The 27,387-nt window shown below is 35.8% G+C and overlaps 2 protein-coding genes across 5 annotated transcripts in view; one reads left to right on the top strand and one right to left on the bottom strand.

The window, feature by feature from the left end:
• The window catches only part of LOC110677921 (probable serine/threonine-protein kinase DDB_G0282963), a 329,903-nt gene that overhangs the window by 213,588 nt on the left and 88,928 nt on the right, over nucleotides 1-27,387 (top strand). The window lies entirely within an intron of this gene.
• LOC5573759 (phospholipase A1) overlaps nucleotides 1-27,387 on the bottom strand; it is a 157,000-nt gene that overhangs the window by 128,012 nt on the left and 1,601 nt on the right. For all 4 annotated transcript variants that reach the window (XM_021849939.1, XM_021849938.1, XM_021849940.1 and 1 more), the window contains exon 2: nucleotides 4,660-4,919. In XM_021849939.1, the coding sequence (XP_021705631.1) occupies nucleotides 4,660-4,714 (55 nt within the window). In that variant the 5' untranslated portion in view covers nucleotides 4,715-4,919. The remainder of the gene's footprint in view (nucleotides 1-4,659; nucleotides 4,920-27,387) is intronic.

Here is a 27,387-nt window from a genome sequence, read left to right as displayed (position 1 = left end):
AAACCTTCGCACTTCTTCACACGCCGTCAAACTTCAATAAATCACCAAATTTTACGAAATTTCCTCAACCGCCGCGTATAATTGAGAATGTAAACAAAGTTCAATCCGTCGTACTGAGAAAAAAAAAAGCTTGTGCTCATCAATGTATGCGCGACGCTCGACGTAAAAATACGGTTCCTTTGATTGTGTTGTTTTCGCTGTACTGTGAGCAAATGCCATAATTGTACGGTCAAAAGGAATTGAGTTCATATGTTTGGGCTGAATTTTGATGACGAACGATTGATTTAAAAGGAAATTAGTATATTCCATCATGCTGAAGGAATGGAGGGAGATGCCCGTAGATCTATATATTCTAGTAAAACATTTTATTATAGCGTTGATATGTTGTGTTTTAACCACTCAATACACACAGTGAGTCGTAAGTTGTGAGACGAATCTGGAAACTGATTGCGACGGAGTTGAAAACGATACGACGAATTGAGAATACGGTAAGATGCATTTTCTTTGCATTATTTCCAAAAAGAGATCAAGATTTATCAAAATGTTATTGTACAATGCTAAAGCCGTTTTGAGAAAGAATTGTTTGGCATCGGTTTATATCAGCATTATTCACTGCAATACTGGGAAAATTGCAGTTCTCACTGATTAATGCTTAATACGATGGATACTAGCACATCACCCTATTCTCAGAGATAAAGGGGGTGACGTTCTTCTTTCAGCACTGACTGTTTCTTCAACTATCGCTAAATAACTAATCAATTGTATATAAATTCATTCTTACTGTACTGCCGCAAGTCAGTCGTATCTGCATTTTTGCCAAATTGAGTTGATATCAGATTTCAAAATGTCAGAACGGGAAAACAAATTTTGTTCGGTAAAATGAGGGGAAAAACACCAACTCAGATTGTTCCACAATGAAAAGTACCCGCAAGTCGGTCCCACTACAGGTTTCTGTAACGTGTATCACAACAATGGACCATGTTTTGGCTATCTGTACATTTTTCTAGAAAGGATATTGGTGTGAGATGCTAGTTTTTGAAGTTTCATTAAGCCTCAAATATGTGTCAATCTACTGGATTTTTTTTAAATATTCGTATGGAAAACGAGTTTATAAACTTCTCAGTCCATTTTCTTAATGCCTACTTTTACAGATGGCACTGACTTGCGATTCACGGCAGTGTAGTTTTAATTTTTGGCCAAACGGCATTCGACCAAATGATATTCGGAAAAATGCCCGAAACCATCTTCAACAAAATCAAGAAAAAAATTTGTTGGTGTGACGTAACTCCAATATAATAAAGAAGGGTCGATCCCTTAGGGATCGTACACAAATTATGTCACGCTCCAAGGGGGGTGGTGGCCAGGCATAGCGTGACAAGCCGTACAAAATTTTTAGAGGACTCAAACAAAAAGCGTGACAAGGGGGGTCGAAAAAAGCGCAATTAGGCGTGACATAATTTGTGTACCATCCCTTAATAGATTGTCGCCTATAGTCGCACTAATGGCTTTTTACGGCCGTGTTGCTATAAATCGTTGCAAAATACTTTTTGACATGAAGGTCAAGAGCTATTTACCCGAGTACCATTGATTCAAAAGTTTTGTAAAAATACGGTTTTGGTTTGTGTATTTCCTACGCCGTCAACCTAGTGCTACTATGGAAACATAAGTTAGAAATAGTGCTACTACAGGTACAAGCGATGTTTGCAATCGTCAGAACCACCACGCTGATGCTGTGTACCATAAGCGAGGTTTTTTCACCACTGTTGTACAAAATACAACAGCGCGACGAATGAAGCAAAGACAAATTAAAGACCTCCATGTCCCTTGCAGTTGCACAAAATTTTATGGCTCATAAGGTAATCTAGAATGCCGTGAAAAATGTACTGCGATCTGTCAAACTTGGGTACCTTTTGCACTACCGAGGGACCAAATGCAGTACTAGAAGTGGTACCCAATCTGAGCCAGAGTGGGACGGACCTGACTGAAGTGTTAATACAAATATATGATTTTTCGTAGCTTTCACATGTTTCACAAAACCGAGATAAAGAGCTTTCATATGACGCAAAAATAGTGCCACTGGCACTATTTTTTTTCGATTTTATACGAATATTTGTTCTTAACTGTGCAGCTATTGATACATCGACCCTAAAGTAAAGTGACCAGATAGGTTTGGCTTCAATGCGGAACAAAAATGGTAAAGTTTTGAAAATAAGTGTAAGGAATATTAAAAAGTAAACATTTTCTCAACTGTTCAAATAATAAAAAATAAAATTTTCAGGAACATTGATTAGTTTTCTTAATCTATTTATTTCTAGTTTTTCATTTAATAGTGATTTTACTGTTTTGTACTTTTTTCAAAACCTCACATATGTTTTCAAATATTCTCGTGGGACTACCATAACCTGGTTTGAAAGCGTTTCCAATATTGAACAGATAAAAGATAACAAAACATAAATAAATTTAGATCTGAATCACGTGATATTTTCGAACCGAGTTTTCAAGGTTGCTATTAGAATTCTGCAAGCTTTCCAGACCAGTTTCAGCGATATTGAAGCAAAAATTTATGGTGTTTCGAACTGAATCCTTGTAAGTCATAAACTGAATATAAGCAATGAAAGAATAAATCTTGAGCGATTCTGGGTTAGATACGGGGAGTAAGTTTGCTCAGGAAAATGTCAAGAAATCAGACTTGATTCTGGGCAAGATCTTTGAGGTATTTTGACAAGACTGCGGCAAATATTGTGAACATTTCTACGCGTGAATTCTGTGTAAATTTGAATTTCTACCAGAATTTTGTTAAGATTCCGGTTAAAAGTAAATTTGTGGGTTCCGAAAATATCGTTAATAGTTACAGAAATTTTGAGTGCGAATAGAACTATGTTTGAATTCCAACAATATTTTCTGAAGATTTGAATATAATTTTTGTAAGAATAAGAATTAGAGTTTTCAATCCCGGGAACATTTCCCGGGAAATGAGATTTCCCGGGATTCCCGTTTCCCGGGAAATGATTTTCTGTTTCCCGGGATTCCCGTATTTCTCGGGAAGCTCTGTCTCAATGAAGAATTGAGCATATTTATTCAAGTAAACTATCGCACAATTTACTTTTCACATCATACCAACAAATGTCCTCACTAGATTACTAATTACATTTTGATGTTTATTGGTGTTATTTTCGTAATCAAATAGTTATTTATAAATGCATATATTTTTGACGATTTGTTTTTCCAAGATATGCAATACAATATAAAGGAACTTTCGAGTGATTTATTCCATGATTTGAGTAGGTTTATAGACTTTTTATGATTTCTATATTTTTGTTGCTTTCTATACGAGCTCGGACCTCGTTGATCCATCTTGCTTACGGTTTCTATCAGAAGTAACAGTCACAATTTTTAGCGAAAGGCTCTAGTTGGTTTTTTTATAGTGTTTGAAATGATTGATTAGGGGTCTATTTTATAAGTCGAGTCGATCAAAAACGACTCGACTGGAGTCACTGTCGACCAAAAAATGTCACTCGACACGACTCTGTCACTCTAATTATTCGACAGCTGTCCACTCTATGTGACAGGATTAATATGGTAGTCGATGGGTGACTTCTGAAATATGCATGCCTACTGTGTTCCACAGTGACTGCAGACGAGTCACATAAAATGGATCGATTTACAAAAATAGACTCCTAAATATTGGCAAGTATTATTTGAATTTAAGATGATTTGTCTAGCATGACCTGATGAAGGCTTCAACTATCAAAAAACGAAGCCAACAGAATTTTTGTAGAAACATAGATAAATTACTCACAAATAAGAGAAATAATCGTACTTATTTACTGTTCTAAAATATAGGGGTCTATTTTCTATCGAGCAATCTCAAGTGACTCATCTGTGGTCATTGTCGATCAAAGTAAGCATGCATATTTCAGCTGTCACACGTCGACTGCCATAGTTATCCGGTCACATAGAATGACAACTGTCGAAAAACTCGAGTGACAGAGCCGTGTCGAGCGAATTTTTTGGTCGACAGTGATTTCAGTCGAGTCATTTCGATCGACTCGACTTATAAAATAGGGCCCATAATATACATTCAATGTAAAAAATATCAAAGAACTGCATGAAATAAGCTTAATTTACAGGTTTTAAGGATTTCCCGGGATCCCGGGAATTCCCGGGATCCCGGGAATTCCCGGGAAATGACAATTTTTTTCCCGTTTCCCGGGAAGTCAAATCCCGGGAAAATTGAAAACTTTAATAAGAACAAAGTTTTGTTAAGATATTGATAGAATTTTGTGTGGAACCTGTTAAGATTAAGATAAGAAGTTAAGGTGGTGAGGTTAATTTTGAATTTCCATACAATAACAACGTTTCATTGTTTACATTTCATTATTTTTTATTATCTCTACAATCCGGGACGTTTTCCGGTACGCTTGGTGATGCGGGACAGGTTGCTCAAATCCGGGACTGTCCCGCACAATTCTGATCACATTATATTAGGATTATACTGAAAATAAATTTTGATTCGAACAGCATTACTTCGATATAACGTAAATTGATTTTTGCTTTCGTGGAAAATGAAATGCAATACCAACATTAAAAAACTTCACACGGAATCATGTTACGACTAAAGACAACAATATCGAATAACAAATTGCACATATCACTCACCTAAATACAATGTGAAAACTGTACATAGCGCCAGTTGACTTTCACTGAGGACCATCTCCTTATCCGGGATAACGACACACCGCACGGCAACAGCACCAGCCAATCAATACTGTCCTCCGTGTTTACGTGATGCAAACTAGTTTGAGACTCTGTACACACTTTTCTTCGTTCTTCTCGCCTTCAGACAAAATTCAACGCCCACCACTACCGATCACTCGAATGAAAAAAAAATGCGGATTTTCACTCACTACTGGGAAATCCTGAAAATGGACGAGAAATTTAAAGAGATTCACAGACACTTGCACAGTCCGGGCACTTTGTCCATCATCATGGGGTGATCATGGAGGAGTTTCATGAAAAACAGTATTGCCCACTCGTCAAGAGTACTTCATCGCGTCACCCACTACACCAATAGTACCGTAGTCCGGAGGCAAATTGATCACTGGGATGATTTTAATCTAGTCGGTACCAAATAGAATTTTCTTTCCAGGCTACTTCACGCTTTGTGGGGCGAGCTACGAAATCGTCATAATCGTTTTCCGGTTCATGTAGTGCTGTTACAAAAAGAGTATCAGCCATCTATGTCTATGCTTACGAATTTATTTCATATTTTATCTGGATCGTTTACCAGAATGAATCTCTTAAGCAACCCTTTCCCCATATCCAAACTGCAGAGGACTTTTCGGCTTTCATAAAGTTACCCCATTTGGTGGTAGGTACCTATCATTTCCAGCCATCCAAAACCTTTGACCACTCTGGCTTTGACCGGCCCCAACATAGTTCCGAACCATTATTGTGTCACCGACTTTGCAAACACACAGTCTATTTCCGAACTCTCAAAGTGAAATTTAAAGTGCGCTTCAAACACGTTTCCGTCTATTAATAGTTGACGTCAAATTACCCTTTGTCTTCTTTGATGGCAAAATGTTGGCTGGTACAAAAGGACCTTTGCAGGCAAAAACGACATTTTCCAATGAGGGGAAGTAGTATCACTTCAAAAGTGATTAACTTCAACTGAATGCACCAAGGTGAGCTTTTGCGCAAAAGCCATATCAAGCTCCCTTTCTGAAGCTAACCGATAGACAAAATCATTGGGTGAGATGTTTCAAAATTTTGCAAGGGAAGTACAACCGTTTTGGATGTGTAAGCTAATTGAACGAAACCGCCCCAATTGAAGCGGGAAACGAACCGTGACTTGGACAGGTAAGTATCTACTTAGTTCAAAAGTAACTATTCTTGCACTTGAACGGCATCGAGTCGCATGTGCGTGACAACAATGTCTTAGGTGCAATGCCATCGAGTTCACTTTGTCGGTTTGAGTGAACTGAAAGACAAGGTTTCCTCAAGTATGCGATGTTACTGCTATTGTGCTAGTGAAATTGAAAGAATTGGTGAAATAGAACTCCAACAAAAAACGGTGATTTTTTTTATTTCTTTATTAGTATCATTCCAAACATTACATTAATTTCTTATATCTAGGTGTTCTGTGTTATTAGACAACACTATCATCCTAATTTGTTAAAACAAATTTTAGATTTATTTATTTTGTTAACAACATATTACATTTCATTTGCCGTAGCAGTTCAGATTTTTTACAGGTGAGTTGATTTAGCTTGCTTATAAGAAAAAAAAACGCTTTGAATATACTTAACCTAGCTTAACCTAAACATATAACGCATTAATCGTGGCAATAGAAGATTGTAACGATTTTTGCCCGAAATTATTAATTATTTTATTTGACACTAGTGGGCCCGGCAAACTTCGTCTTGCCATCAAGTAGGCTGTTGAAAAACGCTATGGATCGTCCCATACAAAATGGCAGTTCCGTTCACGCTCGTTTTTCCGACTTTCCCGGTGAATATCCTGAGATTTTTATACACACAAACACGTCGGAACACTTGACGATCAAAACGGAAAAATTATCATTCAAATACTTTGACCCGTTCGTGAGCCATTTCGTGACATACAAACACCACTCCATTTTTATTTATATAGATTTGTTCCAATGTTTCAACATTGGATTTTCTATGTAACTTATTGGTACTATGCCAGGGAGGAAGCTTCAGAATCATTTTCAAAATTTTATTTTGAATTCTCTGCAGAGCTTTCTTCCTGGTAATACAACAGCTAGTCCATATTGGTACAGCATACAATATGGCTGGGCTGAAAGCTTGTTCTTAAGACAAAGTTTTGATTTTCTATTAATAAGGGCATAGAGGCATTTTACATATTTGTTACATTTGCCTCGAATGCCCTCAATGTGCAATGTAACCTGAAGTGTACGATGTACAGATAACTTTGAATTATTCTAACAATGTATGTTGGAAAATTAAAGTTTTTAAATTTTACGATCAAACCTTCATGCCAAACATTGTCGGATGCTTTTTCTATGTCTAGAAGAGCAAGACCAGTAGAATAGCCTTCAGATTTGTTGGAACGGATCAAATTTGTTACACGTAAAAGTTGAAGAGTAGTCGAGTGTCCATGGTGGAATACAAACTGTTCATTGACAAAAATTTAATTTTCGTTGATGTGAACCATCATTCTGTTCAAAATAACCTTTTCAAAAAGTTTACTGATGGAGGAAAGCAAACTGATTGGACGATAGCTAGAAGATTGTGCAGGATTTTTGTCTGCTTTTAAAATTGGAACAACCTTAGCATTTTTCCATTTGTCAGGAAAATATGCTAATTGAAAACATTTGTTGAATATATCAACTAAAAATGATAAGCTTTTTTCTGGAAGTTTCTTGATGAGGATGTAGAAAATTCCATCATCGCCAGGAGCGTCCATATTTTTGAATTTTTAAATAATAGTTCTCACTTCTTCCAAATCAGTCTCACAGGCATTTTCGAAAACGTTCTCTTGAATAAGAATATTTTCGAAGTCCTGAGTAACTTGATTTTCAATTTGGCTAGTAGGGGCCCAGATAGCCGTAGCGGTAAACGCGCAGCTATTCAGCAAGACCATGCTGAGGGTCGTGGGTTCGAATCCCACCGGTCGAGGATCTTTTCGAGTTGGAAATTTTCTCGACTTCCCAGGGCATAGAGTATCTTCGTACCTGCCACATGATATACGCATGCAAAAATGGTCATTGGCATAGTAAGCTCTCAGTTAATAACTGTGGAAGTGATCATAAGAACACTAAGCTGAGAAGCAGGCTCTGTCCCAATAGGGGCGTAACGCCAGAAAGAAGAAGAAGTAAGTCCTAAATTAAAATTGTGCGCACTTTCAAACTGCACGGCAAGTTTTTGAGCTTTTTCGCAATTAGTTATTAATAATTTGTTTTCCTCTTTCAATGTCGGTATTGGCTTCTGAGGTTTTTTCAAGATTTTAGATAATTTCCAAAAGGGCTTAGAGCCAGGGTCGAATTGAGAAATCTTATTTTCAAAATTTTGGTTTCTTCATTGTGCAAAACGTTTCTTGATTTCTTTCGGTAAATCCTGCCATATAATTTTCATAGCAGAATCGCGAGTGCGTTGAAATTGCCTTCTCCTCACGTTTTTAAGACGGGTCAAGAGTTTAAGATCATCGTCTATAATCACGGATTCAAATTTCTGAAATTGCAATGCTCCTGGCTTCAACAACGGAATTTGTTACAGTGTCAAGTTTTGTTTGTAAAGATATGTTAACATCAAGATTAGAGTCAATTAATGTTTTATATAAAGTCCAGTCATCTCGAAAATAATTAAAAGTTGAGCTGATTGGATTGAGAATCGCTTTATGAGATATTTCAAATGTAACAGGGACCTGATCAGAATCAAAATCAGCATGAGTAATTATTTGGCTACAAAGATGGCTAGAGTCGGTTAAGACCAAATCAATCGTAGATGGATTTCTAGAAGAGGAAAAACATGTAGGGCTATCAGGGTATTCAATTGAGAAATATCATGAAGAGCACTCATCAAATAAAATTTTGCCGTTGGAATTACTTTGAGAATTATTTCATTACCGATGTTTGGCATTAATGTCCACAATGACAAAAATTTTTGACTTATTGCGAGTCAATTTTCGCAAGTCAGTTTGGAGCAAATTAACTTGCTGTCCAAAGCATTGTAAAGGCAAATAGCTATGAAAGTATATTAACCAAGCTGTGTTTCAACAGAAACACCTAAAGTTTCAAAAACTTTAATTTCAAATGACGAAAACAGTTGATGTTTTATACGCCTATCAATTTTTCAGAGAACGAGCATTCCAATTAAAAATATTAAAATTATTATTTGGATCCATTAGTAAAACGTAATCCAATAACAATTTGATTAGTAAATTTTACACCTACTTGGACTGCTTCAGTCATAGTGATGGCTTTGAACATTGCATCAATCGTTTGATTCAATTTATTTATTTATTTATTTATTTACTTATTTCGTCAATCAATTGTAGACTACATGTTAGCTTAATACTATGTTGTGTTATATCTCAGGGAATTAAAATATTGCGTAAGCTTCGTTCGCGACATGGTCAAATCAATTTCTGTGTAATGCTGGTTATAAAGAGACATCATTTGATTTATTGGGCCGAAATTGGCATAATTAGTTCGATGATTGTTTGATGCGAACAAATTCCGATTCCTCAACTGTCTGACGGGAGTGTAGAAATTCTAACTAGATAAGAGATTGGTGGAATCAATACGATGTGATACTATATCATTGACAAATGAAATCATGGCTAATTCGCGACGCTCCTTTAAGGTTTGGATGTCAATAAGCATGCATCGAGCCTCGTATGATAGCAGTGGAAACGTTGTCCAGCCTAATTTGCGTAAGGCATATAAAAGAAATTGCTTCTGTACTGATTCGATTCTATCCTCATGTGTTTTCATATGTGGGGACCACACAATACTATAATATTCTAAAACTGATCTTACATAAGCAATGTATAAGGTTTTAATCGTATATGGATCCCGAAAATTGGAGCTAAAACGCTTAATAAAGCTTAACATATTGGTTGCTTTATGGACAACAGTATTATAATGATCAGTAAATGTAAGTATAGAATCTAATATAACACCTAAATCTCTGATCTTATCGCACCTTTGAACATCTTGATTTTCTAAAAATACAGTAATCTGTGGTGTATTACGTTTTCTGCTATATGTGATTAGATTACATTTTTTGACCTTTAATTTAAGTAAGCTTTTACTACACCATTTATCAAATATACCTATTTCATTCAGATATATCATTAACAAACAATATGAATAACAATATGCCTAAATGTGAACCTTGGGGAACTCCTGATGTAACATGAACAGGTTAAGATAGTTTTCCCTCAAATCTTACTATTTGTTGGCGATCTGTTAAATATGATTCAATCCAGTTGAGGAGTCTCATTGCAATTCCCATTTTATTTAGCTTGAAAATCAACATAAGAATATCTAATCTGTCAAATGCTTTACTAAAATCGGTGTAAAGTGATTCGACGTGGTTACCTCTATCCATTGCATTTAAAGTGTAATTTACAAATTCCAAAAGGTTCGTTGTAGTAGAACGACCTTTAAAGAAACCATGTTGTACATTCGTTATTCTATATTTTATTTGGCTAAATACTTTTTTATTTATGATTGATTCAAATAGTTCCGGAATGGATGAAATAATAGCAATTCCACGATAATTTCGAATATCAGATTTTTTACCAGACTTGTAAATGGGTATAAGAAATGACCTTTTTCATTCTTTTGGAAATCTGCCCTTTTGAAGTGACATGTTGAACAGCCAAAATAATGGTGCTGTAAATTCATTGGCTAATTTTTTTTAGTAAAGCAGGTGGGATTCCGTCAGGCCCTGATCCTTTGGTGGAATCAAAATTCTTCAGTCCTGTTAAAATGTCCTGTACCTGTATTTGACTAACGCCGACATCGGTTGTAAAATCAGGAAAACTAGAAAAGTGTTTAAAATCACGGTCATTATCCGAGAAGTTTGTATAAGTCTCGTGGAAAAAATCAGCAAAGAGATTGTAAATGTAGTTTTGATTATCTGCTACTTTATTATCCAATGTCATTTTAGATGGAAAGTTGTTAGACTTCATCTTAGTTTCAACATAATTGAAGAAATTCCTAGGGCAAGATTTTATATCATTTTCAATTTTTGTGTTGTACTCTTCAAGTGCAGTGGATATGGCTTGATTAAGTTGGTTGACAATATACAAATAATTTTCTAAACTTTCTTGAGTTTTTTGTTGACTGTAAATTTTATGAGCCTTTCGCTTACGATTTTTCCAATTTTTTATTTGCTTATTAATCCAAACAGGATTTTTCGACCCATTCCTACGTCATCTCCGCAAGAGTGGAACTTCCATCTGAATAATTTCCGACAAAATTGAATAAAAACCCGTAACTGCATACTCTAATTGTTCAGTTAGAAAATTAAAATCAGAGGCAGATATATCACTTGAACTAGGTACATCATCTGATGATTTCCTATTAGAATTTTCGGTAGACGAAGAGGCGGAATAGGAGTTACCCGTGGCGGTAGGGTTTTTCCATTTGATTTGAAACAAGTAGTACGAATAGGGGAGGAGTTCAAATTACCTGCTACGATATCGGCGAAGGGCAATCCCAAAAATTGAACTTATGATTGTTCCCGCAATTTGAGCATATAAACTTGGTGGTATCTTCCTTCACTAGACAGACGTCCTTGGCGTGAGAAGAACCTCCGCAAATCATGCATTTAGCATCCATGCGACAATTTTTTGTACCATGGCCCCACTTTTGGCACCGACGGCACTGAGTGGGGTTCTGGTAATTTCCTCCAGGTTTCTGGAAATGTTCCCATGACATCGAACATAAGTTTTGCTTTTTCTAAAGCTTTGATATTATTTAGATCTTTTTTGTTAAAGTGAACTAAATAATATTCTTAAGAAAGCCTTTTTCGAACAATGCCAGATTGGGTTCTCTTTTTCATAATGATTACTTGGGCTGGGGAAAATCCAAGTAAATCATTTATTCCATTTTTGATCTCTTCAGGTGACTTATAGTCACTTGAGAGACCTTTCAAGACAACTTTGAACAAACGTTCAGTTTTGTCGTCATAAGTAAAAAATTTGTGCTTCTTCTTTTCAAGATGTTTGAGAAGAAGTTCGCGATCTTTAAGAGTTTCCGGCAAAACGCGACAGTCTCCTTTCTATGCAATTTGGAAGGAAACCTTGATTCCCCTAATGGAGTTCAAGATCTCCTGCTTAAATCCCCCAAATTCGGAACGGTAATTTATAATTGATCACAGCAATCGCAGAAAAGAAAGATGATCTTAGGAGTCGAGTATGGACCTTTGCACGAGTTCACTAATTTGACGTTTGAGCGGTGCCAAATTCACTCGTTGCCGTGGTCACGTAAATAACTCGGCACCGCTCAAAAGTCAGATAATGAACTCGTGCATTGATCCATGGACCTATGCACGAGTTCACTAATTTGACGTTTGAACGGTGCCGTATTCATTCGTTACCATGGTCACATAAATAACACGGCACCGCTCAAATGTCAAATATTGAACTCGTGCATCGGTCCATAGGGCTCTGCACTGTTTTGTTTTAGTATGGGATTTTGACATTTACTGGCCTTGTTGTTTACAAATTTTATGTAAGAGTGAAAGAGTGAGGATGATTGTTTTACAATGACTCAAAGGAAACGAACATTTAATAAATTAGTCTTAACAGAGATCTTGGAGAGAAAACATGCTAAAAATAACTCGTTGTTCTCATTTCATCAATTCGTCCGTCTGTCCCGTCGTCAAAATCTTTTCCCGTTGCTGATTGGCGTCTGAAGTTCATTCCTGTTGCTACCTGTCGGGTGAAGTCCGATCAATCCTGTCGTCCAACCGTTCACCAAGTTCCGCCCAAGTTGCTGTCTAGCGTCTGAAGTTTGGTCAATCTTACCATAGTCCAGTCATACGTTTTGCCTGTCCGTTCGTCAAGATCCGCCCCTGTTGCCGTTCGTCGTTGAAGTTCCGCTTATCCTGTTCGTTGTTCATCCAGTCCATTTGTTGGCCGTTTGCCAATAAAACCTTGGGAGGTCACCTCAGATTCCACCTGGCATTTCATAAGAAAGATCTCAACTGGTTCTTCCAGTGATTTCTCCGAGAATTTTATTTTTTTTTTTCTTTTCTGGACGGAGATTTATTTTAAATACAAAATTGTAAAATGCATTGTAAAATGAATTCTAAAATTCTTCCAAGCAATTTCAAACGAGTTTGTGTAAGTACGAATTCATAGTCATCTCATCTTCTTGGCATTATGTCCTCACTGGAATAGAGCCTACTTCTCAGCTTAATGTTCCTATGAGCACTTCCACAGTTATTAACTGAGAGCTGTCTTTGCCAAAGTTGCCATTTTCGCATTTGCGTCTCGTGTAGCAAGTACGATGATATTCTATACCTAGGGAAGTCAAGGAAATTTCCTTTGCGAAAATATCCTGACCGCTACCATTTGGAGGTTGAGCTTCTAAGTTTTTTTTTTTTTTTTGACAAAGTCATATTTTGGGGCACCCTACTGAACAATCTTCACTAGAATCAACGGTTTTCGCGCTATGCTATGTCGATCATAGAAAAGGTTAAAAAAATCACTGTGCAGTGTAAGGTATTGATTTTTCATGTAATAGAATCTACTTAAAAATAAAAAAAAATAAATCTTCCCAAAACATTTTTTGACATGAAGGTAAGGAGCTATTTATCTACGTACCATTGATACACAGCTTGATTTTGTTCAAAACATGAACGAAATAATTAGTTTTGCTTAAAATTTGAGCTCCCTTGCGCCTATAGTAAACCTGTTGTTCCTATAGTAGTACTACTGAGAGAAACTAATTTTTATTATACGAAATAATTGATGAATTAAGAACTTGTTTACATCATACGAAAGCTTTTGATTCAAGATCTTTGAAAAAAAATATTCGAACAATTGACGGAATTGAAGAAATTCGCTATTCATATAAGATCTTTGAAAAAAAATGTTGAGAGCTCCTTGCAAGGCATTTTCAACCTCCGGTTACAAGCTTCTTAGAACACGCTGACTGAACACGCTAACAAACATTCTTTTGAATTATTTTTCAAAATTGTCGAAACTATTATTTCAAATATGGAACCTGAAGTAAAACTGCATATTTATGGCGACTTCAACCAACGCAATGCCGACTTCATTGCAGACAATGAAAATGAATCACTTTTACTCCCAGTCGTAGGCGAAGACAGTACTTTACAATTTTTATTCGACAAAACATCATATTTTGGCCTAAATCAAATTAATCACGTAAAAAACCAGCAAAATTCTTACTTGGACCTCTTATTTACAAATTGCACTGAAGATTTCTGTGTGTATACATCCCCAAGTAACACCAAATACTTCTTTCTAAGCAGCAGGGAGAATATCTTGTTATATAAGAGCTTTATTGGTGAAATCAGAATAGCTTGTGTATCATAAAAGCTATAAACATGTTATCAAAATACATATTACGTTTTAATACTATACCAAAAAGTGACAAATTGTTGAGGTAGTAATACCGTTATATGAACGTTATTATAACTTCATTCAGATTTATGCCTCACAAGTAAACATAAACAAAATATAAGCTGTAAAAGTGTATTCTAAAATATTTTTCAACTGTGTTCAAACATCTGCATACAGATGGATCACTATCGAAAAATTATTCTTTTGGCTCGGACTGTTCCCCACTCATTTTTTGAAAGACTACGTAGTACCAGTGGCCACCAATCTGATGTTTTTGTATGGAATTTTTCGAAGGAAATTCAGCTAGCACAAACTCTGAAGAGGACAAGTTGTCTTGCATCTTTTTGAGGCACTCGAATCTCTGCTGAAAATTTATTATCAGGTCGGGTCTGCTAGAGACTCACAGCGTTTCTTGCATGTCACGGTAAAAAGAAGCTGTGTCTACTGTGATTGCATGTGATCAACAAATCCCTTTTCCCGCTTTCTCTAGACCCTCCGACAGTTGTGTGACGATAATCAATGGACAGGCGTTTTGCCGGTAGATCCTCGTTTAAGCTTTAGACACTTTGGTTTGGCCACTAGTTCCATGATAGTACTTCCACCTGTTGCCGTTTCACCGTATTCCATTATTTTTGCACTTGTGTACCATACTCACATGTGGTTTGATTAGGCCTTTGCGTTTTTCGATAAATGAGTCTATCTTTTTTTTTTTAATTTTTCGGTTGTTAAAATTTATACGCTTTGAAAGCATTCTTTTTTTTTTCAACTAAAATTAAAATACTGTACTTGTTACACCCATATTTATAATTACAATGTTTGTAAACAAATAAAATTTTGACGTTTTGATCGATTTCGATCAGCTGGAGAAGATGCTATAATGAAGTTATTTTGGTGTTATTTGGAACATCACAAAACAAAATAATAACTTATTTTAAAGCATATTGTGGATATGCTGTAAAAGTGTATTATTAACGTATATTATAAGTTTTTCAAAGCTTTTTATAAAGATGTTCCAAAAACATTATTTCAACGTTATTTTGACATATTTTTAAATCTCTTAGGATTTGTTAAGTTGGCAAAGGCGTAGATAACAGTGTCGGCTAAAAATATGATATCATGTCGCGAAAAAGAATCATTTAGGTTATCTGAATTTGATTTGGAGATGCGATAAAGAAATGAGATATTTTAAGTTCAGTAACAGTATTTGTCAAATTAGTGAACTCGTGCATAGGTCCATGGATCAATGCACGAGTTCATTATCTGACGTTTGAGCGGTGCCAAATTCACTCGTTGCCGTGGTCACGTAAATAACTCGGCACCGCTCAAAAGTCAGATAATGAACTCGTGCATTGATCCATGGACCTATGCACGAGTTCACTAATTTGACGTTTGAACGGTGCCGTATTCATTCGTTACCATGGTCACATAAATAACACGGCACCGCTCAAATGTCAAATATTGAACTCGTGCATCGGTCCATAGGGCTCTGCACTGTTTTGTTTTAGTATGGGATTTTGACATTTACTGGCATTGTTGTTTACAAATTTTATGTAAGAGTGAAAGAGTGAGGATGATTGTTTTACAATGACTCAAAGGAAACGAACATTTAATAAATTAGTCTTAACAGAGATCTTGGAGAGAAAACATGCTAAAAATAACTCGTTGTTCTCATTTCATCAATTCGTCCGTCTGTCCCGTCGTCAAAATCTTTTCCCGTTGCTGATTGGCGTCTGAAGTTCATTCCTGTTGCTACCTGTCGGGTGAAGTCCGATCAATCCTGTCGTCCAACCGTTCACCAAGTTCCGCCCAAGTTGCTGTCTAGCGTCTGAAGTTTGGTCAATCTTACCATAGTCCAGTCATACGTTTTGCCTGTCCGTTCGTCAAGATCCGCCCCTGTTGCCGTTCGTCGTTGAAGTTCCGCTTATCCTGTTCGTTGTTCATCCAGTCCATTTGTTGGCCGTTTGCCAATAAAACCTTGGGAGGTCACCTCAGATTCCACCTGGCATTTCATAAGAAAGATCTCAACTGGTTCTTCCAGTGATTTCTCCGAGAATTTTATTTTTTTTTTTCTTTTCTGGACGGAGATTTATTTTAAATACAAAATTGTAAAATGCATTGTAAAATGAATTCTAAAATTCTTCCAAGCAATTTCAAACGAGTTTGTGTAAGTACGAATTCATAGTCATCTCATCTTCTTGGCATTATGTCCTCACTGGAATAGAGCCTACTTCTCAGCTTAATGTTCCTATGAGCACTTCCACAGTTATTAACTGAGAGCTGTCTTTGCCAAAGTTGCCATTTTCGCATTTGCGTCTCGTGTAGCAAGTACGATGATATTCTATACCTAGGGAAGTCAAGGAAATTTCCTTTGCGAAAATATCCTGACCGCTACCATTTGGAGGTTGAGCTTCTAAGTTTTTTTTTTTTTTTTGACAAAGTCATATTTTGGGGCACCCTACTGAACAATCTTCACTAGAATCAACGGTTTTCGCGCTATGCTATGTCGATCATAGAAAAGGTTAAAAAAATCACTGTGCAGTGTAAGGTATTGATTTTTCATGTAATAGAATCTACTTAAAAATAAAAAAAAATAAATCTTCCCAAAACATTTTTTGACATGAAGGTAAGGAGCTATTTATCTACGTACCATTGATACACAGCTTGATTTTGTTCAAAACATGAACGAAATAATTAGTTTTGCTTAAAATTTGAGCTCCCTTGCGCCTATAGTAAACCTGTTGTTCCTATAGTAGTACTACTGAGAGAAACTAATTTTTATTATACGAAATAATTGATGAATTAAGAACTTGTTTACATCATACGAAAGCTTTTGATTCAAGATCTTTGAAAAAAAATATTCGAACAATTGACGGAATTGAAGAAATTCGCTATTCATATAAGATCTTTGAAAAAAAATGTTGAGAGCTCCTTGCAAGGCATTTTCAACCTCCGGTTACAAGCTTCTTAGAACACGCTGACTGAACACGCTAACAAACATTCTTTTGAATTATTTTTCAAAATTGTCGAAACTATTATTTCAAATATGGAACCTGAAGTAAAACTGCATATTTATGGCGACTTCAACCAACGCAATGCCGACTTCATTGCAGACAATGAAAATGAATCACTTTTACTCCCAGTCGTAGGCGAAGACAGTACTTTACAATTTTTATTCGACAAAACATCATATTTTGGCCTAAATCAAATTAATCACGTAAAAAACCAGCAAAATTCTTACTTGGACCTCTTATTTACAAATTGCACTGAAGATTTCTGTGTGTATACATCCCCAAGTAACACCAAATACTTCTTTCTAAGCAGCAGGGAGAATATCTTGTTATATAAGAGCTTTATTGGTGAAATCAGAATAGCTTGTGTATCATAAAAGCTATAAACATGTTATCAAAATACATATTACGTTTTAATACTATACCAAAAAGTGACAAATTGTTGAGGTAGTAATACCGTTATATGAACGTTATTATAACTTCATTCAGATTTATGCCTCACAAGTAAACATAAACAAAATATAAGCTGTAAAAGTGTATTCTAAAATATTTTTCAACTGTGTTCAAACATCTGCATACAGATGGATCACTATCGAAAAATTATTCTTTTGGCTCGGACTGTTCCCCACTCATTTTTTGAAAGACTACGTAGTACCAGTGGCCACCAATCTGATGTTTTTGTATGGAATTTTTCGAAGGAAATTCAGCTAGCACAAACTCTGAAGAGGACAAGTTGTCTTGCATCTTTTTGAGGCACTCGAATCTCTGCTGAAAATTTATTATCAGGTCGGGTCTGCTAGAGACTCACAGCGTTTCTTGCATGTCACGGTAAAAAGAAGCTGTGTCTACTGTGATTGCATGTGATCAACAAATCCCTTTTCCCGCTTTCTCTAGACCCTCCGACAGTTGTGTGACGATAATCAATGGACAGGCGTTTTGCCGGTAGATCCTCGTTTAAGCTTTAGACACTTTGGTTTGGCCACTAGTTCCATGATAGTACTTCCACCTGTTGCCGTTTCACCGTATTCCATTATTTTTGCACTTGTGTACCATACTCACATGTGGTTTGATTAGGCCTTTGCGTTTTTCGATAAATGAGTCTATCTTTTTTTTTTTAATTTTTCGGTTGTTAAAATTTATACGCTTTGAAAGCATTCTTTTTTTTTTCAACTAAAATTAAAATACTGTACTTGTTACACCCATATTTATAATTACAATGTTTGTAAACAAATAAAATTTTGACGTTTTGATCGATTTCGATCAGCTGGAGAAGATGCTATAATGAAGTTATTTTGGTGTTATTTGGAACATCACAAAACAAAATAATAACTTATTTTAAAGCATATTGTGGATATGCTGTAAAAGTGTATTATTAACGTATATTATAAGTTTTTCAAAGCTTTTTATAAAGATGTTCCAAAAACATTATTTCAACGTTATTTTGACATATTTTTAAATCTCTTAGGATTTGTTAAGTTGGCAAAGGCGTAGATAACAGTGTCGGCTAAAAATATGATATCATGTCGCGAAAAAGAATCATTTAGGTTATCTGAATTTGATTTGGAGATGCGATAAAGAAATGAGATATTTTAAGTTCAGTAACAGTATTTGTCACAATCAATGGATTCAAATTGTTATTGATTATTGGAACGTATTAGTTTTTTCTTAGTGTATCCAATTATTTTCAGATTTTAATATCAGCTTTTGTTGGAAATGTTAGCTTTTCCAAACATATATGAATGGCACTGTAGGCTTCGTAGATAAGCCGCCATATTATTTCTCCATGCGGATCAAAACAAATCTCATAAAATAACAGAATCTCAAAAATTCTATTATTCATTTTTGCATTAACATTGCTGGCGCGTGATTTTTTTAAGAGTTGATATGGTAGTTTCACCATAAATTTTGAACCGCATTGAAAATATTACTACACATTGCTAATAAAATGCATTTTAACATCTGTTCTTGTTATTCGAATTACCATTTAGGTCATCTACTTCATCACTTTTCGGATTGAAGTAGCCATATATTTCGAAACATATTTTCATTTCTTTCGTGCTTCAAATATAGTTGGTCTCACAGATGATTCGTTTGTCATACAAAAGAATTCTGCAAGTTAAATCATTTGCAAATAATTATTTGGCAACTAATATATGTGGCTGTCATAGAAAATAATCAGTTTGTTATATAGATGAGTTTTGCTAGTAATAGCACTTGCAAATTGCTCGATTTCAACAAGTGTATATGGAAGATGTATAAAAGTTTCTTGCAAGTATTTATTGCTGCCCAATAGCTTTATTATATCTTGTTATTACTTTTGACCCAATGTTTATTTATATTATGTTGAAAATACGGTCGTGAATCGTCCGTTGGATTTATTTTGTATATCTTTTGAGATGTTATATAAGCCGCCATTTTTTGCGCTTTTTCAGCTGTACAAGTGTAAAATATTAAATCATAAATTCTAGAAAAATACAACCGAACGTTAATAACGTTAATTTTGAACTCTTATAAAACAAGCTGTGTTACTTGGGTCATTATCACCTCTATGGAAAAATGAAGTATTTCACACAGCAATTGAATACTCAATTTTCATGCATAAAACTTCTCTCCCCAGCGACTGGGAGTACGAGGAAGTGCCGGAATACAATAAATCAAATTACAAAGAAGCCAAACGTAGACTATGTACAATTAATTGGCAACATATCATAAGTATTGAAGGAAATGTCGACACCGAAGTAGACAAGTTCCATTCAATTATTCAACAAATAATTAATGAAACTGTGCCAACAAGAAGAAAAAGACGTATACAAAATAACAAATAACCGGTGTGGTTTAGCCCACATCTGATAAACCTAAAGAACAAGAAACAGAAAGCGCATAAATTATACAAAAAAGAAAATACTGCCACCAACTTACAAAATTATCATGACATATGTAACCAACTCAACTCAGCCATTAACTCCGCACATGAAGAATATAATCGTAAGGTCGAATCCGAAGTCAAATCATGTCCTAAAAACTTTTTTAATGATGTAAACACAAAATTAAAAAGTAGCAATTTCCCTTCGCGAATGCATTTTGACGGAAACGTAGGTGAAAACTCTTCCGATATCTGCAACCTCTTTGCAGATTTCTTCCAAGAAGTGTATACCACCTACTCTGAAGAAGACCGCGACCGCAATTTCTTTTCTTTTTTCCCAGAAATTTCTAATAGTATATCTATTGAAAAACTATCACAACAAGAAATCTTATCGGCACTAAAAAACCTGGACGCAACTAAGGGAGCAGGACCGGATGGCATTGCACCCGTGTTCTTCAAAAATCTCTCAGAAGAACTTACCCTTCCCTTAGAACGCCTTTTCAACATGTCTCTAAATAATGGAAAATTCCCGGGAGCTTGGAAATCCTCATATTTGGTGCCTGTTTTCAAATCAGGTACAAAATCTGACATACGGAACTATCGCGGAATTGCCATTATCTCATGTATTCCCAAACTCTTCGAATCTCTCGTAAACGACAAAATTTTCCAGCAGGTAAAAAACCAAATTACTTGTAGGCAGCATGGCTTCTTTAAAGGCCGCTCAACATCTTCCAATCTGCTAGAATTTGTATCTTTTATTCTCAACGCAATGGACAATGGCAAGCACGTAGAAGCCCTCTACACTGACTTCAGTAAGGCATTTGACCGAATCGACATACCATTATTAATCTTCAAATAGCAAAAAATAGGAATGGAGCCAGGACTCTTGAGTTGGATCCAGTCATATCTATCACATAGGAAACAAATTGTGCGCTTTCAAAATAAATTATCAGCACCCATTTCTGTAACCTCTGGAGTACCCCAAGGTTCTCATTTAGGCCCACTTCTTTTTGTTTTGTATGTAAACGACATTTCCTTTTTACTTAAAAAAATAAAATTTCTTATATATGCAGACGACATGAAGCTCTTCATGGAAGTAAGTGATTCTAGCGAAGCAGAAGAATTCCAGAATGACATTAACTTATTCTTCACTTGGTGCCAAAAAAGTTTACTTCAGCTCAATATAAAAAAAATGTAATTCAATAGCATTTAGTCGAAAATATGTATCACCACCAATTGAAGTATTTTTAGGAAATCAAGTAGTGCAGAAGTGTAAAATTGTAAGGGATTTGGGCGTAATCCTAGACTCTAAACTCACTTTTGTGGAAAATTATAATTCCATAATAAACAAAGCAAACAGCATGCTTGGCTTCATTAAGAGGTTCAGCAACAATTTTCAAGACCCATAAACTATTAAACTATTGTATACTACATATGTAAGACCAATTCTGGAATACTGTCACCTAGTATGGAACCCGTATCATGTCGTACACGAAGAACGCATAGAATCAGTACAGAAGCAATTCCTTTTATACGCCCTTCGGAAATTGAATTGGACTGTACTGCCACTTCCGTCGTATGAAGCACGCGGCATGCTCATCAACTTGGAAACACTTAAGCAACGCCGGGAATTCGCAATGATTCTCTTTATAACCAACATTATTTCGAACCGTGTAGACTCTGCTGCACTTCTTTCTCAACTAAACTTCTACACACCCTCTCGGCATTTAAGAACAAGAAAATTATTTTCAGAAAAATCATGCAAAACGCATTATGCTCAAAACGGACCAATAAACCGTATGATGCGTCAGTATAATGTACATTGCGAATTCATTGGCATTACTATGTCCAAAGAGCAGCTTAAAACACAACTAAAGAACAATAGAAGTAATCCATAGCATGTAAGAAAGTATTGTGATTATTGTATGTAGTCTACCTATGCTTGACGAAATAAATAAATAAAATCCCATTAGAGAAAAATTCTTTAAATATTGAAAGCTGCTTGGAACGGGAAAGCTTGGTAGATTCCCTACGCATCTAAGGAAAAATTTTTGGCCGGTACTTTGCGGAATCTGGTGGAACTTTTAAATGTGTTTCTTTTTTTAATACCCGTGAAAATCTTATGGGGTGGTTCGTGGAGAAACCTTCATCGTACTCCATTTTAATAAAATTATGGTGATTGTTTCTTGATGAGAAATCTTCTCAACTAGTTTATTTTTAGTTATTTTGAAGCTACTTGCTGATAAATTAACATAGCGTAAAGTATTCTTAGTTAAGTTAGTGAACATCAGACGATCTCGGAAGAATTCTTGCATTATCTGTGATGAATTACAGCCGAAACATTTGGGTGTGATATCTGTTGTTCCATGATTAAATGTTTTGAAATTTCCATAATTTTTCATTTCGATATCATCCAATTTCAGAGGTCCACGAAAAAGGGTCGCAGCTTCAAAAAGGTTGGGAGCCACTCCTCTAAAATGAGTGTCATCTATGTAACCATATGAAAAAATTCCCAAAAATATATTCATTTTTTAGAAATTTTTATTTTTGATTTTGAACTACTTAAAACGAAATTTACTAATTATTAGGACGGTCCCTAGAAACAGCATTCGAAAGGATTTTTTTCCATGACTCTATATCTCCATGTGTCAAAGCATGATCCCTTTAATCGAGTCATGGAGATTTGACTGTGGAAGAGTTCTTGAACTGCTACACCTTGATTCTTCCAAAGATGTCTTAAACATTTATTCAAGCTCTTCCTATTCACGGGTTTCCGAAAAGATTTTCTCCAGAATTTCTCTTCTGTCTATTTTATAAAGAACTTTTTCTAGATTTTATTAAGAGATGCTTGAAGAAGTTTGTACCTAAAATTATCCCAAGATATTTCTCCAAGAGTTCCTCAAACAAATTCGCCAGATATTCTTCCAGAGCAAACTTCAGGAGTCCTCCCAGATATTTACTAGTGTTCTTCGTTGATTTTTCACAATATCTCCTTCCATGAAAATTTCTGTAAAAATCATCATAGGTTTTTACCAGCATCTTCTTTAAGTATTCTTTAAAGGTTTGCTTCAGAATTATCTTTTAGGAATTGTTTAGGAATCTCATGGAAGAAAATTGAGATACCGTCGTTGGGGGTGACAATGGGTCAAAAAGGGATGTGTACGAATTATTTATTGAATAACTATCGCAATTTAACTCCAATAAACTTTAAATTTGGTGTGTATGTACTTTGATGGTACATTAACAACTGTTCAAAACATTAAAGAAAAATATTTATTCACAGCGCACCACAAGTGAATGAAAAATGACCCAATCTCACCCCATAGAGGGGGTGACATTGGGTCACTGTAATTGAAATAACTTGTTTTTGATAATATGGTTGCAAAACCATTCACAACTGAAGAATATTGATGAAATACGATGCAAACAAGATGAAAAGATATCTAAGATGTTTCACAAGTATGATAAACCCACTTAAAAGAACGATTATACCAAAAAATTGAAGATCTATGAGAAAAAATATGTAAACACAACATTCATCGTGAAGTTTACATAAATGCATACAAAGGTATCGACCGTGATGATTTTATTTTGAAATTGTTTATCGGCATATCGGTCTATTTTGCTCGAAGTAAGAGGGAGCATGGAGAAGAAAGCAATGAATACTAGATGGATAGGTACCGTAAGGGAACGGCGAGAGAAATTGGATTAGATGTTGAAGAGGGCATACCATATGAAACAGTATTACTTGAAACGTCACTTCCTTGTGGCTAACGTCCCCTATGGGAACGGCTTGGGTGTGTTTTGAGAATGACACTACCAAGACAGCCAAAAGGAAGGAGGTCTCAAGCGCCCTAATACTGTTTGGCGATCAAGCAGGTTCTATCGATCGATGGCTTATATTATTGGGGAATCATTACACAATCATGGATGGTTTGTCCATATCATGTGTATTTCTCCCCGATAAGCCACACACATGATCATTATTTATGAACTGCGTTTTTATCTTTTTAGCCGTTTGTTATTTTACATACAAAGGTATCGACCGTGATGATTTTATTTTGAAATTGTTTATCGGCATATCGGTCTATTTTGCTCGAAGTAAGAGGGAGCATGGAGAAGAACCATCCATGATTGTGTAATGATTCCCCAATAATATAAGCCATCGATCGATAGAACCTGCTTGATCGCCAAACAGTATTAGGGCGCTTGAGACCTCCTTCCTTTTGGCTGTCTTGGTAGTGTCATTCTCAAAACACACCCAAGCCGTTCCCATAGGGGACGTTAGCCACAAGGAAGTGACGTTTCAAGTAATACTGTTTCATATGGTATGCCCTCTTCAACATCTAATCCAATTTCTCTCGCCGTTCCCTTACGGTACCTATCCATCTAGTATTCATTGCTTTCTTCTCCATGCTCCCTCTTACTTCGAGCAAAATAGACCGATATGCCGGTTTACATAAATGTTCTATTTTTTTCCCTCGAATTGTCTTCAAAGTCTCATCCCCATTGCCATGAAGCCTATTCAGTTTCCCCAAAGGTGTACTGAAACAGTGATTATTTTAATTCTTCGCAAATAGTTAAATTTCGGAGCGACATTCCACGATCAATACATTTCAGGCAGATGTTGACGTCATAATCACGATATTTCAGTGTTTCAACTCATTTGTACTTCCAGGAGATGTTTCTATAATATGAAAACACTGATAAATAATTAAATTAAAAAAAAACAATCCTTTTGATACAATTTTACGATGTTGCTGCGCACGAAACACAGTTGCTGGATTGAGAAGTTGTCAAAATGCGTTGCATTGTTATTCAATGTACGGAATCCTCAAGTAGACTAGTTTGATGTTTCAGAGATGCTGTATTTAGAAAAAATAAACACATCTTAATGCAAGAGAACTACCGGCACCGTAAAATGTCAAAAAAGTGGACTTGCAATGTCATTTACTGTCGTTCTTGCTTGACCCAATCTCACCCCCATTTTTGATGTTTTAGACACCGTACCGAAAAAAATAAATTTTTTGTTGAAAAATCAAATAGATTCCGGAAAATACGTGTGAAGTGTAATAAAAAGACTTTAAACCTTCTACTAATATAACGGTAGAGGTTAAAGTACATGCGTGATACTTTGCACAGGAGATATTTAATGTTGTAAATTTTATCTAATTTCAACATACAAGTTTATTGATATAGTAAACAAAAACTACTATTTCTAAAAATGTATATTGTGATGAATTATGTGTAATTATATGTTCCCTAACATATGAATTATTAATTTTAGTAATATCACCGTTATTAGCTGAAATATTTCATAAATCATATTTTTCCGTTTTGACCCAATCTCACCCCCCAGACCCATTGTCACCCCCATCGACGGTACATAAATAGATATATATTATTTATTTTCTAATACGTTTATACTTTTAATCTATTTAGGCTAATTATCTATAAGGCTTCGCAATCAATTTTAGTAGGATTGTTTTATATTTTTTTCTGTTCAAAGAAAATAAAATGCTGATTGTCCTCGAAGCTATACTTGTGGGGCACTATGATCGATTTAAAAGATATGAATAACTCAGTAAAAATACTTTTACTGAAAAACCTCAGTAAAATTCTACAAAACTTTGTTCATAAAAGCTCTAGTAATAAGGTTTGGTAATATTTCTTAGTACATGGATATGATAGTTTTACCAGTGTTGAAAGTATCAACATCTTGGAGCCACCATTGAATTGTTACCAAATGTCTTGAAATTTTACAGAACTCTATTTTAACTCCTCTATCAGCAGCTTCAACTTTTTTAACACAAAAATATTTAAATCACTACATATATTCTTGCTTTCAATACTCTTACATCATAAACAAAAAGGTGTCACACTCTCATCATTGTCCATCGACCAACTTTTTAACGGACGATTCAAAAATATGGTAGGTGGACAATCCGCCACCAGTAGCGCTCGTATCGTGCACGGAAAAAACGTTTTACCTAATTTTTGAGTTGACTTTACCCAAAATTAAGCATATCGATTATTCTCTCAACCCAAAATCTCTCGGTGTTCTCTCTCTTCCCCACCAATGTTGCCAAAAACAGAGAGAGCTGCACCTACCCAAGGGGGGTAGTTTGGCCCAATAAGCCAAATTTGGGTAAAATGCATTATTCTCAAGCTTGGGTTGAATTAACTCAATTTTACGTTGAATCAAACCAAATTTAAGTAATTTTTTCTTATAGCTTTCAAGGCAAAGTACCTAATGGAAGCCTTGGAAATTTAGCCAAATTTGGGTTATTGGGCTCAACTACGGTTTTGTGTTGAAACAACTCAGATTTGAGTAGATCCGCGTTGCCGTGTGGTTTATAGTGTTTGACGTTTACACACTACCGCCATCTGTTGGCCCGTCGGCCAAACACACCGATTTAATCATTGGGCGTATTTGTCCTCGTGACTATGATTTTGATCGAGATTTGTTTTAAGTGTTTAGCAATAGAAAAAATGCCATTTGGACATGAGCTCGGAAAATCCGAAACATCTCCGGTAACCGGTGGCCAATATGCATGGCCAAGTAAGTTCATGAAACTAGACCAAATTTTCCGTCGACGGCTTCCAGATGCATCCAATTTCATCTATTTTTCATAAAGTTATAAGCATTTGAAACTAGGCAAAATTTTGCCTATCTCCTGTATGAGCAATGAGATTAGACAAAATTTTCGTTATTTGAACCATATGTACATACAAACTTGCATCATTTAAGTATATTTTTGAACATTTTTCTGATCAATAATCCCCACGCCGATGTACGCGACCGTCGCCGCCGCCGAAAATTGTCAAAGTCGTGACGCCGATGACGCCGCCGCCGTCGATTGAAATTATTTCGGCGCACAGGTCTATGCCCAGCTAACTTTTTTAACTAAAATAGTTTGGAATCATCATTAAACATCAATCAACTAGAAAACATGGAATATCTGTGATGCCCTCGAGGCATCTTGAAAGAAATTGCTATTCGGTACCAACCTGATCAAATTCGCCCCAGTGATCAATTTGACCCTGGATTACGATATTCAAGAATATGCATTTAAAAGAATGAAAAAAAAACCCTGCATAGCTAACATTCAAAACACAATAACACTCTACATCATAATCAACAGCACCAGTCAATCGTCCTAATGGCACATTCCATTCACGTGTTTTTCGAAGTTCACTTCAAAACTTGTCCCAAATTCACGCCGAGCTTCTTTGTCGCACACCGCACCTTCAAACACTGCTCTATTCCCTTTCAATGTCATCAAGCGATCAACCCTTCCGAAATGTCTGAAATGTACTCGATCATTTTGCAGCCTCACTTCACTTCCTCACACAAAGGTCACACCAATTCACACGGTCTGCGTGGCACTACGAGATAGGTGCAGGTTGATCGTCAAGCTC

This window comes from Aedes aegypti, chromosome 3 (genome assembly GCF_002204515.2).
Source record: "Aedes aegypti strain LVP_AGWG chromosome 3, AaegL5.0 Primary Assembly, whole genome shotgun sequence".
NCBI lineage: Eukaryota > Metazoa > Arthropoda > Insecta > Diptera > Culicidae > Aedes > Aedes aegypti.
Note: the sequence above shows the minus strand (reverse complement) of the source record. Positions and strands in the feature narration are given on the sequence as shown.